This window comes from Lissotriton helveticus, chromosome 9 (assembly GCF_964261635.1).
Source record: "Lissotriton helveticus chromosome 9, aLisHel1.1, whole genome shotgun sequence".
In the NCBI taxonomy this organism is placed as follows: domain Eukaryota; kingdom Metazoa; phylum Chordata; class Amphibia; order Caudata; family Salamandridae; genus Lissotriton; species Lissotriton helveticus.
This window is the reverse complement of record NC_136070.1, coordinates 593,999,028-594,012,061: the sequence shown is the minus strand read 5'-3', so window position 1 is coordinate 594,012,061 and position 13,034 is coordinate 593,999,028. Positions and strand designations below refer to the sequence as shown.

General features: G+C 47.0%; 1 protein-coding gene across 4 annotated transcripts in view; it reads right to left on the bottom strand.

Annotated features, from left to right (window-relative positions):
* The window catches only part of HNRNPUL2 (heterogeneous nuclear ribonucleoprotein U like 2), a 473,541-nt gene that overhangs the window by 431,409 nt on the left and 29,098 nt on the right, over positions 1-13,034 (bottom strand). Inside the window, exon 13 of one of the 4 annotated variants that reach the window (XM_078660590.1) lies at positions 1-1,590. The exons of the other annotated variants lie outside the window; for them this stretch is intronic. Coding sequence (XP_078516716.1) covers positions 1,522-1,590 — 69 coding nt within the window. The 3' untranslated portion in view covers positions 1-1,521. The remainder of the gene's footprint in view (positions 1,591-13,034) is intronic. 4 annotated transcript variants of the gene reach the window in all.

Below are 13,034 nucleotides of genomic sequence, written 5' to 3'. Positions count from 1 at the left end.
AGGGGTACTGTGCTTACACAGTAGCAGACCGCTCTGGACTCCTGTGTAAAGTCATAGGTCAATTCATAGAAGCAACATCAGCGGACGGATGTGGATCTTGTATATACAGACTTGGGTCAATCAGATTTTCTATAGACCGCTTTGGGCTCGTGCACTTACACACTTGTGCATCAAGTTACGATGTCGCAACAGGCAGCTTCAGATTGCCATTGACTGTCGCAGGTGAAACTAGCAGTGCTGGCAGCTATGAGCACTTCTGTGTATACACTAGTGTGTGATGGTCTCCTGCATATATAGTCTGTCGAAGAACGTGTGGATTGTATATGGCTGTTGTGCAGACTGGTTTCACAAGGCATGGGAAGATGCCTCTGTGCGCATGCACAAACAGAAAACTCCTGTGTAAAGGCATGCAAACTGTGGCATGTGGCAATAGGCTTCTGTGTGCACACTAGTGTTGTACGTAGCTGTGGACAAGACTGGCCCCATGTACTAACAGATTTGCATCACAACGCACGTAAAGATGGGTCAGTGCTCATGCAAATACAGTCTGGTGTCATGGCACAGGATCAGCAGGACGCTCTAGTCTCCTGTGTGTACAAGATGCGGATAAAGTGCTTATGGTTTAGCAGACACTTATTATGCAAAGTGGTAGCACAAGACCGCTTCAAGGTCCTGCGAGTAGGCAAGTTTCACAAGGCACAGGAGGCCAGGTCTGGGCTCACGCACATACAGACTAGTTCACTACGGCACAGCAGTTTGTTGTCGCCACCTCTACGTGCTGACTAGTCACACAAAGCACAAGAGAAGTTAGGGGCTGCTGTGCACAAAATATTGCTGTGCCACATCAGCTAGTGTAATAAAAATCTAGCTTCACAGATCAAATTAAGAGTATGGTCTCAGTCCTCCTTTTTGTTGTAATAGTATAAAACTGCCTTTTCCTGGCTAGCAAATTAATGTCGTTTGAACAAAGTCTACAATAACCAGCTATAGTGCTTCCAACCCCAGTGGAGGATAACAGCTGGCGCAATGCAATATCACCAGATTCTTGTATTCCCGCCAGTTAAAACCATGACAAATTCTATGCAGGAGAAAAAAAAAAAAAAGTGGTAGGCTTACAAGTTTTTTTCAAAGAAAACAAAGTTTGTGCCTGAAAGAAATAATGGTGTAGGTAGGGGGCCTCTTCTGGATGATGGACCATTTTGCATCTGCGTGTGCCAAGGTGGGACCCAACATTCATGGAGTGAGGGAAGGACACTGTCCCTGTTCAGTCACACTGTGCGTGCGCATTGCTGTAGCGCGGCGATCACAAACATTTGGGTTACAAATATTTAGCTAAGTTTGAAATGCTTTACAGAATTAGACAATTTAATTTTAACAAACGCTTCTTAAAAAAAGGAAAATGTACATATTGATCCCCGCGACCCCTCCCCCATAGTCCCCAGGCCTCTAGTTTTATTTCCAGAGGTGGACGGCACAGCGGCACATTCAGCGGCTTTGGCCGAGGAATGCAGACAAGAGTCTTCACCGGTATCCCTGGTATCCATAATAGTTTCTGTAGTATCGGTCTCGGTCTTGGTAGAAGTTCGGCCACTGTAATGGGAAGAATTTTTAATTTATGACCAAAAGCACATGTTCAACAGGTCAAATAACATAAGCACACAAATCTCATTCCAACCCCAAGTATTCATTCGAACACAGATGCTACGACCAAGATACATCCAAAACAGTAATTCTGCGCAGAAACGACTAACCAATGCAGAAGAGAACCTTTTACAACGGTTCAAAAACACTGGTTTGTTCCTTAACTTAGAACTCATTATTAAATAATGCCCCACCACAAGGTTAGCAGAAGAATAAAGAATTAATTTAATTGTGGGAAATGTGGAAATATGTTTTGCCCCTAAAAAGGACAACAATAAAAGGTTTTCTAGGGTAAGATCGAACAGGCCTGGGTTAAAAAACAAACAGTTTTTGCATTGTTTACTATTTTTTAGGTTTCTCCGTGCTTGCAGTTTAAGGGGGGTGGGGGGGGGGAAGAGGTATGAAACTCATGGGTGAACCTGGAATGCTACACTTCTCTGGTAAGTAGACAACATTCCGACTTCAGCAAGAGATCATTGAAAGGAACACTTAAATTATTAATAAAAAAGAAAAAAATGTGAAAGTAGGAAACGAAGATGTCACTGTCAGCATCTGTTCGTGGCATGTAGTGATGAGATTCACATGCAGTGCACACTCCTGCCATTTAGTGTTGGGCTCAGATGTGTGCAACCTGTTTTTCTTGGAAGAAGTCTTCGAGTCATGTGGTGTGGGGTTTCCATCTATTACTGGTATTGCGCATGGGCTCAACTGTTGGGATATTTTTCCGGAAGAAAGGCGAGTATGGTAATAGAGCATAAAGATACAGAAGATGATGAGCATGATAAGAATGAAGAAATAAGGCCTCTGCAACAACCAAAGGCTTCTGGGGAGGTGTGTGCGCATGTGAATCTACAGCACTAAATGCCACAAACTGATGCTTACATGGGAACCTTTTCTGTTTGTGGCATATATAGCTGTAGATACACATGCTGTGCATAGACTGTAAAGCAGTTCTTACTTAAGCAGTGGCTAGCCAGACGATGTTGCAGAGGACTGGAAAAGTGTATGGAGTACAGCTTGACCAATGTTAGGTTGTTGGCATGCTAAGACACCCACACAGTATTGCTTGGTGAACATGTGTGGAGCAGACCGTGTAGCTGCTTTGTAAAATGTCAGCTATAGGAATGTTGCCTAAGAAAGTAATGGTCCCATTTTTGCAGGTAAATTGGGTTCTGAGAGGGACAGGCAAAGATACTTTGGCTTTAGCATAACAGGTCTAGATACATCTGACCAACGATCGTGTTATTCCAGCTTTAGAGAAAGCAATGCCTTTGTGTAGTTTGGGGAAAGAAAGACTCATGAAATGGGTTTGTCCTTTCAATGCAATAATTGAGGGCTCTGTTGCCATCTAGTGTGTGAAGAGCTTCTCTGCCATAGACAGGATGTGGAAAGAACACTGGAAGTTCGATAGTTTGAGGAGACCACTTGGGAAGAGATGTGTGGTTTGTCAGAACGACTCCTCTATAGGAGTGAACTTGGAAGAAGGGTTCTTGAAGGGTTAGAGCCCAAAGTACCCTCACTCCTGCGGAAGGTGATGGACACTAAAGGTACTGCAAAGGGCATGAGTGAAGTGGTTCAAAAGGCGGTCTGGTGAGAACTATGCTGAGACTCCATGGGACAGCTGGAACACTGAGCAGAATGACTCAAATCCTTCCATGAAAGCCTTGAAGGCTTGAACTTCGGAGACAGAGGTTGCTTGTTCTGAAGGTAGGCAGCAACGGCGGCCAAGTGAAGTTTAATGGAAGTATAAGCGATGCCCAACTTCTGCAAATGAAGCAGATAACGGACAATATTGAAACAATGCCTTGAGATAGTTGATGTGCCTTGGATCACAGTAGTGCACAAACCTCTTCCATATAACTGCATAGCAGGCTCTCGTAGGCCTGTATGCATCCTTGAAGACAGACGTACACTCTGGAGTTAGGTAGTCAAATTGTAAGACCTCAGGAGTCAAATCGCAAGGGTTAACTGCTTAATATTCGGGTGCGCTGTGGCTGAGCAGGTCTGGCAGGAGTGCCAGCTTCTCATGGGAGAGGTCGAGGAGAGTGGTAAAACAGGGCGGTTTGACGCAGGTTCGTGCCACCAGGATGAGAGTGAGGGATGTTTGCCAAAGCCGCCAAACCACCAACTAGAAGAAGAGGAAGAGGCGGAACAGCGTAAGAAAATATTGCTGACCAATTCATCCATAGTGTAATGCCCATGGATTAACTGGAGGCGAAGCGTGGGCTTTTTGCGCTTTCGGCTTGGGCAAAGAGGTCTACATTGCGGAATCCCGGATGACGGAAATACGGGATACTTTGCTAGGAGATAGACTTTGTGATGGAGTGCCAACTGCCTAATGCCCAAGCCAACTGTGGGGAGTGAGTGCAGCCCTGCTTCTGTAGGTGGCACGTGGTGGTCATGTCTGTGCGAATGAAAGCTACCTTGTGCTGAAAATGGGAAAAGAACTAGCGTGCTAGCAGGACGGTCAGCAATTACAACCAGATGATGTGGCGACCCCTCTTGAATGGGTGCCCCACATACCCTGAACAGTCAAATCTTCAAAGTGTGCCCCCACCTGGTGAGGGAAGCATCTGTTGCAATGGTCACTAGCGGAACTAGGTTGAGATAGGGTCTGTTCCACCACTGCAGTGCGATTAGTGAGGCCCCATATCAACACCAAATCTTCCAGTCGGCCCTCTGCTTATGACCACAGTGCAGCTAGGCACTCCTGCAACAGGTGCATGTATAACTTGGCATGGGGAACTATGGCAATGCAGGATGCCCTCATGCCAAGGTTGATGGTGAATTGAGTGAGTGAAAAGCACTGCTGTTGTGTTGCGGTCTGGATCAACCAGACCGTAAGTAAGGGAAGATGTCGATGCTGGTTCTCCTGAGGGGAATACTTTAAAGGTGTAATGTTGGCCACTTACCACGTTCGAGGTACCGGTGATGTGCAAGGTGAAACGGTATATAAAAGTAGGCGTCCTTCAGGTCGAGGGCAATCATGAAGTCACCTTGCTGCACTAGAAAGAGGACATCCAGGAGTGCCACCATGTGGAAGTGCTCCGACGGGATGTATTTCGAGAGGCCTGGGGTAGAGCATGGGTCTGCGGGACCAGTCCTTTTTGTGGATGAGAAAGTACAAGTACACTCCTTTGCCGTGGTGGTTGTGCAGCATGGGTTCTATGGCCCCTTTGCGAATGAGTGCCTCTACTTTCTACTGGGGGCGTTTACCTGTTCAACTGTGGGGGCTGATATTTAGCTTGGGCCCCTCTAGAGTTAACACATGTGTACCCTCCCCATGATGGCATTTGCTGGGGCTGCTACCTCTGGTAGGAGATAGATGCCTCAGGGGGGAGGGGCCTTGGACACCCTCTATAGTGGGACCAACCAAAGGAACCTAGTGAAGAAGGCACCTGGAGAGCTCCCATCGCCTTTGTAGTGTCTGTTTAACCTGTGGTCCGAAGAGGTCCTGCCCTACGAAAGGCAGGTTGGGATGATTTTTAAAACCAGAGAATGCAGCCAAGCACAGCATTTAATCAGGGCACTCAAGTTAATGCCGTGTGTTTATTTATTTAAAGAATTTTATATAGCGCTGGCTAGACCCGGAGGTATCCGAGCGCTTTACATGAGGTTCAACAGAATTACAAGATTACATCCGTTTCAATATACAACAGTTGCTAGAAAAATAATTACAAGATCATAGAGAACGAGATAAGTGGAGTATAGAGGGGATACAGCAGAAAGACGAAGGAAGGTCTGCCCAAAGTCCGGCTGGGTAGGTGAAGGTCGAGGGGGAGTCCCAAAACCCATCTCCTCTATAGCCATCAGGTAGCTCCACTGGGTTTTGGCCAAATAGCTAGGTCTCAAGGGAAACATAAAACGAGCATGGAGAAGGAGGAGGAGAGACATAGAGGGAGGATGGGGGAAGAGAAGACAGAAGAGTTGAAAGGAAGTCTGGCTGAAGACCGACTGGGTAGGTGACGTCCAAGGATGGAATCCCCGACCTTTCTCCCCTATAGCTAAACCAGGTAGCTCCATCGGGCATCAGGCAAAATAGCTAGATCTCACATGCCAAGGGAAAATTCACGGGTAAGCAGGGTGGGGACATGGTGAGGGCAGAGGTCAGCAGCAGGTAAGTGGATAGGAGTAGAGCGGGGAGGAAAGAAAGAATTGCAGATGTCCGAATAAGGGTAGGCGCAGTCCTGGACGGGAAGAGTAAGTCAAAGTTCAGCAGGGGGGGGGGGGGGGAGAAGAAGTCATCATTTTCGGCCATGATGGGGTCGCTCTGGTCACCTCAGTGTTTTACTCTTGCCAATTTGTCATCGCGGGGGGAGGCGGGTGCTGTGGAGTGTGCTGTGGCACAGTTTGCGGGCCGTGCAGACTTTGGGAAGACCCAAAGTCTAGTGAATGGAGGCTCGATTCCGTGTCTGCGAGCCGCCGCCATGACGGGCTCCTCAGCAGCAAACAGGGGCGCATGGTTAAAGTCGCGCTGCCACTCCCAGGGCTCTCCACACACCACCATGCCCCAGGAGTCCACACGGTGAGCAGTGAGAATTAGCAGCACTGCTGGGTCACGGGCGACGCAATTGCAGAGTCAGGCAACCAAAAGGCACCCCCTTCGGGCAAACCCCTCGCCGCAAAACAGGTAGCACCTCTCGATATCCCCTCTGGAGGTCTGCTCACCTCGGGTGCGGGGGTCGATAAGGGGAACCCAGGGCTCGCGAGCGTTATCTTCCAAGGAGCCGATGTTCTGAGCCCCGTCCTTCCGGCTGCAAGACAGCTTTGGCGTCCTAGGTATCGCCTTCCAGTGCGTAGGGGACCTAAAGAGAGTTAAGTGCCTTACTCTCTTTTGCTGGTGAGGGATAGTGTCAGTCGTCTTAAGGTCAGGCATGCACTCCGTGCTAGTCCAAAGCGTGGTCAGGCTCCTTTTTAGGGCTTCTTTGGGCAGATCTGAGGTGGAGGTGGGAGCCTTCATCCAAGGTTTTGCTGGGTCAGCTGCTTCTAGGGCATAGCGGATGGTGTTCGAAATGAGCGTCCCTTCTGACAGTTATGTCGCCCCTTCTTGTACTCAACTGGGAGGTGTTGGAGGAGCTCCTGGATCTGATCTCAGGGAGCACGGTTATGATGTGAGAGCAGTCAGATACTTTGCAACTCTCCATTCGTTCACAGATTTGGCAGTGACACGGTTGCACGCTGCATCAATCTTTCTGCTCTTGTTATCTGGCAGAGGAGCATCACCAGAGCCCTGTGCATTTTAGCGCTTTTGGCCTGTAAGAACCACCAGAGAGTAAGGTGCAAGTTGGCCCATGATATCTGGTCGATTATCCTAGCTTTTACAGAGTCTTTAAAGGTTTTAGGAGCAGTTCTTTTCATGCCTTATAGCATTGGTAGGTACCACACTGACTCATGGGTCCTTGTCTTCTTGATCCCTATGAATCTCTACCTTGTGTATGGTTGAAATCCCTGCAGATCTTCCGATACGAAGTGGTATCATCACAAGGGGATGGCTTTGTTGCGTACAGGTCTGGGTCTGTAGCTATAGGTGTGTTGATATTGTCTCTTGGGTCGTTGTCCCCAGCACCTGTTTATTTTTTGATGCCAAGCCAAATCTGTCTAGGTCACAAATTAGCTTGGCTGCAGCATTGGGAATTCAATTGTAATCTTGTAAAGAGGCAATATGCCATGCCCATAAAGAGGGATTTACCACAGTCCAAACGGCTAGTAATCAAGGCCTGGACTATGATTTTCTGCCAAGGCATTGGAATCCAGTTAACTAACCTTCTCAATAATTTGAGGATGCAGAGGCATTTGCCGTAAGTGGCCTTGACAATCTCTTACACTGAAAGAGTCGTCCACAATCACCCCGAGGTTTTTGGCAGACTTCTTGGCATGTGCCCCAGATATTTAGGCCACCAAAGGGCCTCCCAAAATAGGCTAACACACCGAATAGCAGATCTCAGTCTTATCTGCATTGAAATTTTAAAGCAATGACTGGTCATCTAACCTATTTCCGTTAGGCACTCTTGAAACTTGCCTTGGGTTTCCTCGCTTCTCTCACCCAATGAAATAATCAATTTGGTATCGTCGGCATAACTGCAGACATCAAATCCCCATTTCCTTACGCTTTGTGCTAATGGGGCCACGTAAATGTTGAAGAGTCAGGCTCAAAGATGAGCCTTGTGGAACTCCACAAGCTGATTTGTGGGAATGGGATCTAAAAGTGCCAAGCTGCTCCGAGTACGATCTCTTTTTTTTTTTTAGAAGGAACCAGACCATTGGCAAGCTTCCGAATGTAAGCCAGTATCATACATTTTGAAATTAACCGGCTATGCAAGACTGTATTGAAGGCCGTGGAAAGGTAAAATCATGGAAGCGGCCTTAACCATACCTACCAAGGTCATAAAAAACAGCTAAAAATGTAGACACAGTGTGGTTATTGGCATAAAAACCAGTCTGTGATGGATCTTACATCAAACGATGCCTCGTCTGGCTCAAGGAGGTAAGAGGATCCACCCCACCAAGGAAACCCATTACAGTAGCATGGTGATCCCTTGTGTGTTTGAGGAGGTGGTGGTGGTGGAGGAAGAGGAGGAGGTAGTGCAGGGTGCCCAAGTGCTTCCTCAATGTGGGTGGAGAGCAGGGTGCTTGAGGAAGCTCTTTCACAAAGGTAAGTTTCTGGGAAAGAAAGTGAAGGTGGATGGCGAGACGATGTCAGGTGTTAAGCGCCTCCTGCAGCTGAAGCACTATTAGCTGCTATTGATCCTCTGACCCAGTTGACAATGGGGCTATGGATGCTGAACACTTTCGATGCAGATGTTGGCTTCTGTACATCGTACACCGAATGGCCTTTCAGTGCCGGAGGACTCTTGGAAGCCAAAGCAAGCTTTGAAGTGGCTGTCGAAGTCTATGGTCGGATCTGGAGCAATTTCTTCAGTGCAGGTGGTCGGATAGTTGGTTGAGTTGCTCCGGTAAAAGGCACAAGTTACAGTACCAATGGTGATCTGTCATGGGGCATTTCGAATGGCACTGTGGAGAGTTCTGCAAAAGCATTATGGATCAAGCATTATGGAGTCTGCATTCTTCATGGAAGATGGCATGGAGAAGGCCCCAAGAGGGGGCAGGAAAGAACTTTGTTGTCTAGGTCGACGAAGATGAGTCTACGCGAATCAGGGTGGAAGAAACCAGAAGTACCGGTGATGAAGAGAACATGATATTGAACCGGAGATTGCAGGATGCACGTCCAAACCAGACATCCCAAGCCAAACAGTGGAGCAGATGCCCATGAGCATTAACAGTGATAGGTGGAGTCACCATATCTTGTGACTCAAAAACCTCTTTGAAAAAAAAATAAGCTGTCCACATCCAAGCTCAACACTAGATGGCAGGAGCATGCACAGCATAGCATGCCTATCTACAGCTATACATGCCACGGACAAAATATTTTCATTTGACATTTTTAGGCACACCATCACCTCAAACGGAAAGTGTTGACTGTAGGAAAGTGGGTTTCTGTTGCAGTAACCCCCCACTTTTTGCCAGATTTCTGATGCACTTTGACCGAGTGCACCCTGGGTCCCTGCCAATAAGGTACCCATGGCTTGTGTTCTTTCCCTAAAACCTGTACCATTGTTTCCACAATTGGCACAACTCTGGCCTACCTGTAAGTCCCTTGTAAAGGGTAACTGCGGAGCTATGGGAGTGGTAGCCAGGGAAAGGCCTCCGAGGGCTGCAGCATGTATTATGCCACCCTCGAAGACCTCTCACCACAAACCTGCACCACTGCCATTTGCAGCCTGTGGGTTTTGGTGCAGCTTAAAGTGAAGAGTCAACATGGAACACATCCATGTGTGCCATGCCTACCCAGCACTGCATGAGGCCTAGGTAAGTCACCCTTAAGTCAGGGTGCATTTTCACTCATGTGATCACCTATCTGCATTAACAGACAGGCACCTATAATATCTAAGGCCATTCTTAGATATTATAAGTGCTGATTAAAGCCATCCTGAATATATGGTCGTGAAACTGATACCAAACATCCCAGTATTCAGTAAAGCCATCATGGTGCTAGGAAACCCGAAATGACCAAACATCACAGAATAATAAACCTGCAGTGATTCCACTGTCACATTTATTATTCCCTGCACTCAGGGGTCCCTTCTAGACGGGACCACTGAACAATCCTCTGGTGGATTCTTAACTGGTGACAACCAGCCTGCCACCACGAGACAGGTTTCTGGTCCTCTGGGGTGGGAGCCTTCGCTCTCTGGGCCCAGAAACAAAACCTTTCCTGGGCAGAGGTGTTCACACCTCCCCCAGGTCAGGAAGAGCCATCTGTGGCAGATGAGCTTTCAAGGCCTTGCGAGGCGACCACCAGCCTTTCCTGTCGCACTCCCATTTCAGTGGGAAAAACTTGGACAGCCCAGGTGTGCCTGCCTCTGCCAATCTCACCCCTAATGTGGAGGAGGCGAGGTGAAGCCCACTTCAGTGCCCACCATTTTTGCAGATTACCATTGGCTACTACCTCAAGACCACCCAAAACACCCCTTAAATACAGTATTTAGGGGCAACCCCGAACCCAGAAATCAGTTTGACGCCCTAAGATTGGAATCCCGAAGACGCTGCAGCAGTGAAAACACCAGGTCCAACTGACTTGGCTGGTGCTAGCCATACCGGCCTGCCTTCAGCTTCGAAAAACCGATTGTTATAAAATGCATCAGCAACCTCCAGACTTTGGAGGACTGATCCCTCACTTCAACTATGAATTGAGACTACTGAGGACAGCAGCCCTGTCCACAAAAGATCCAACCCGTGCTGCAGGACTTACCTCAGCTCCGGTCGTCCACGACCCATGTCTTTCCGTCCTTAAGTGGTCCCCCATCGCTATGGACCCCCAAACAATCAAGGGGTGTCACCGCCAAGGTTCTGTGTCGCCGCCTGCAGCCTCTTCATGATCACTCCCCTCCATCGCAACCGGACCGGTAAGCAGATGCCGGACTTTAAAAGGTACCCTGTAGTCTCCGACCCTGTGTCCTGGGGACCCGATCCCGAAGTGTCCGGACGCCGAGGGACAGCTCTACTTACCTGCCCAGCTGTTGGTTTCTCCTGGAAGACTTCCTGTAACGAGCCTGCAACCCAAATCCAAAGCTGACACCCTCCATAGGATTGCACTGGGCTCCCAACACCTCTCAAGCCCCCGGCACAAGGCTGCCGCAGGTGGTGGTAGTAGTTTACTGGTGCTAACTTGGGACCCCCCTTTGCCCTCCCCATTACCCCAGCACCAAGACTGAGTGGCCTGGCTGTGAGCAGCCTCCAACCTAGGTGCCCCATAGCCCTATTGGCTAACATTGGCACCCTGCACCAGGGCCACACTAGTGCCGCTGCCCCTTGAGTGCCAACCTGAACCTTGGTTCTACCCCCAAAACTCAGTATCCAAAACAGTTTACTTAACTGTAAACCTAACACTTGCTTTTTCCATAGGATTGTATGGAGGGTTTTCTCTGACAAATCATCCGTGTTGAACTGTCTTGTACAACAACAAAAGTAACTTAGTGTCTTTAAAAAGGGTGACCTGCTTAATGATGTCCTGTGATGCTTAGACAATGTTACTAGTTTGTTTCATGACAAACTAGAATAGTAACTACAAAGTAATTTGAAAGTAATGTGGAGTAATTTTGAGTACTCTACAGTGGTATAACCCGTTTCTTCTACTGCAAAGTAACTTTTATGCTTCTGCAAAACCAGTATACACTGTAGCTTGCTAAATGTATTGAAAGTCTTACTTACCTGCTACTAAGGGAATCTTCGTTCTAGAAAGAAAAAACAAAGTAACAACGTTTTATACAAATACCTGGTCTGGATTCAGTCTTTGAGCGTGACATTTCTTGCCTGACTACAACAAATGCTTAACACTACCCTCTGATAAGCCTGACTGCTCAACCACACTACAGCAAAAGAGGTATAATCTACTTTAGCCCCCGCTGTATCTATGGGGATCCAATGGACTGTGCACACTTTACAATACTGTGGTATAGTAGATACAGAGCCAGCTTCCTACACTGACTTTAGGTGATGTCCCCATAACTCTGGGAGACTGGCTGCCAGGCACCTGTTCAAGCTGCTAATTAAATCTTTAAGTACTCTGGAGTACATAGGCAGGAACAGCTTGCAACTGGAACAAAGCAGGGTAGTTTGAATCCCACTTTCATATACATTTTACAGACAGGAAATGTGGATTCACTGTATAAGGCTTCAAAACCTGTTTGGGTTTGTTCGCTTTTAAATGTCATTTTCAGACTTCTTAGACACCACCTTTGTGCAAAGTGATGGCACCTCTCACCGCTGGTGACAAAGGGACTGGCACCAATCAGAAGTACCTCAAAAGGGGCACAGTGATTTCTGCACCCGACTGTCATCAGAGAAATTTGACTTTAAACAGAAATTACGCTCCAACCCATCACCCCTCTACCATCTACCAAACTGCAATACTCAGAAAGAACTATTCAGCAGTCTTTTTCTAACTAGGAGCTCATGGGATTTTTAAATGTAGCCTGGTTTCCATCCTCCAATGAGAAGAATGCATAACATACACTGCCACTGTGTCGAAGCTTTACTCATCCTCGATCTTGTGCCATGCTAAAGCAGGGGCATCCAAAATAGATTCCCCTGACCCCAGTACCCATTCACCTTTTTTCTCACTGTAAAGTTAGAGGAATTTGTAAAGTGACTTGTCTGACAATTGTGCTGCGGTACATGGAGTGTGTTTTTCTAGCTGTCCAAGAGCTTATAAATTAACAGTACAGATATTTCAAAACATAGCAGTGAGGAAAGCACTTCTTTTGTAATCATGAAGATTAATAGGATCAAAACAAATTAGAACACTTTAACAGGGGATGTGCAAATAAGTATTTGATGAAACCTGATTTAGACAGATTGTACACTAAATAATTTTATCAGTACAACTGCAAGTCACTGGGAAAGTTTGTGGCCATTTCAAATGGAAAATTAGCTGCCCGTAAATGACAGTACACTACCACTTCATGCTTCAGTAATATATTTCTTAAAAGTAAGCACATCTAAACAGAAGCTGAGAAACATGCCTAAGTGGCAAGCATGTCAGTGGTCACGGGTACCCTTTATATAGGCTTTACTCTGATTTTACATGGAGCAAAGTTTCGTCTTTTAAATCAAAAAGAGGTTTTTATAGAGCAGACACGCTGAACCACACATTGAAGGTGCTCTCATATGTGATCGATGAAGAAAAAGGCGAATCAGTGAAATAATATTTGCCTAGGATCGCACAATTTGAGACCAGTTTAGAAGTCAAGCACATTGCAGTTAGATCAAGTAGATTATTTAAATCACTGAACCTGCAGTTGTGGTAACATTGCTATAATTTTGCCTGCACCCCT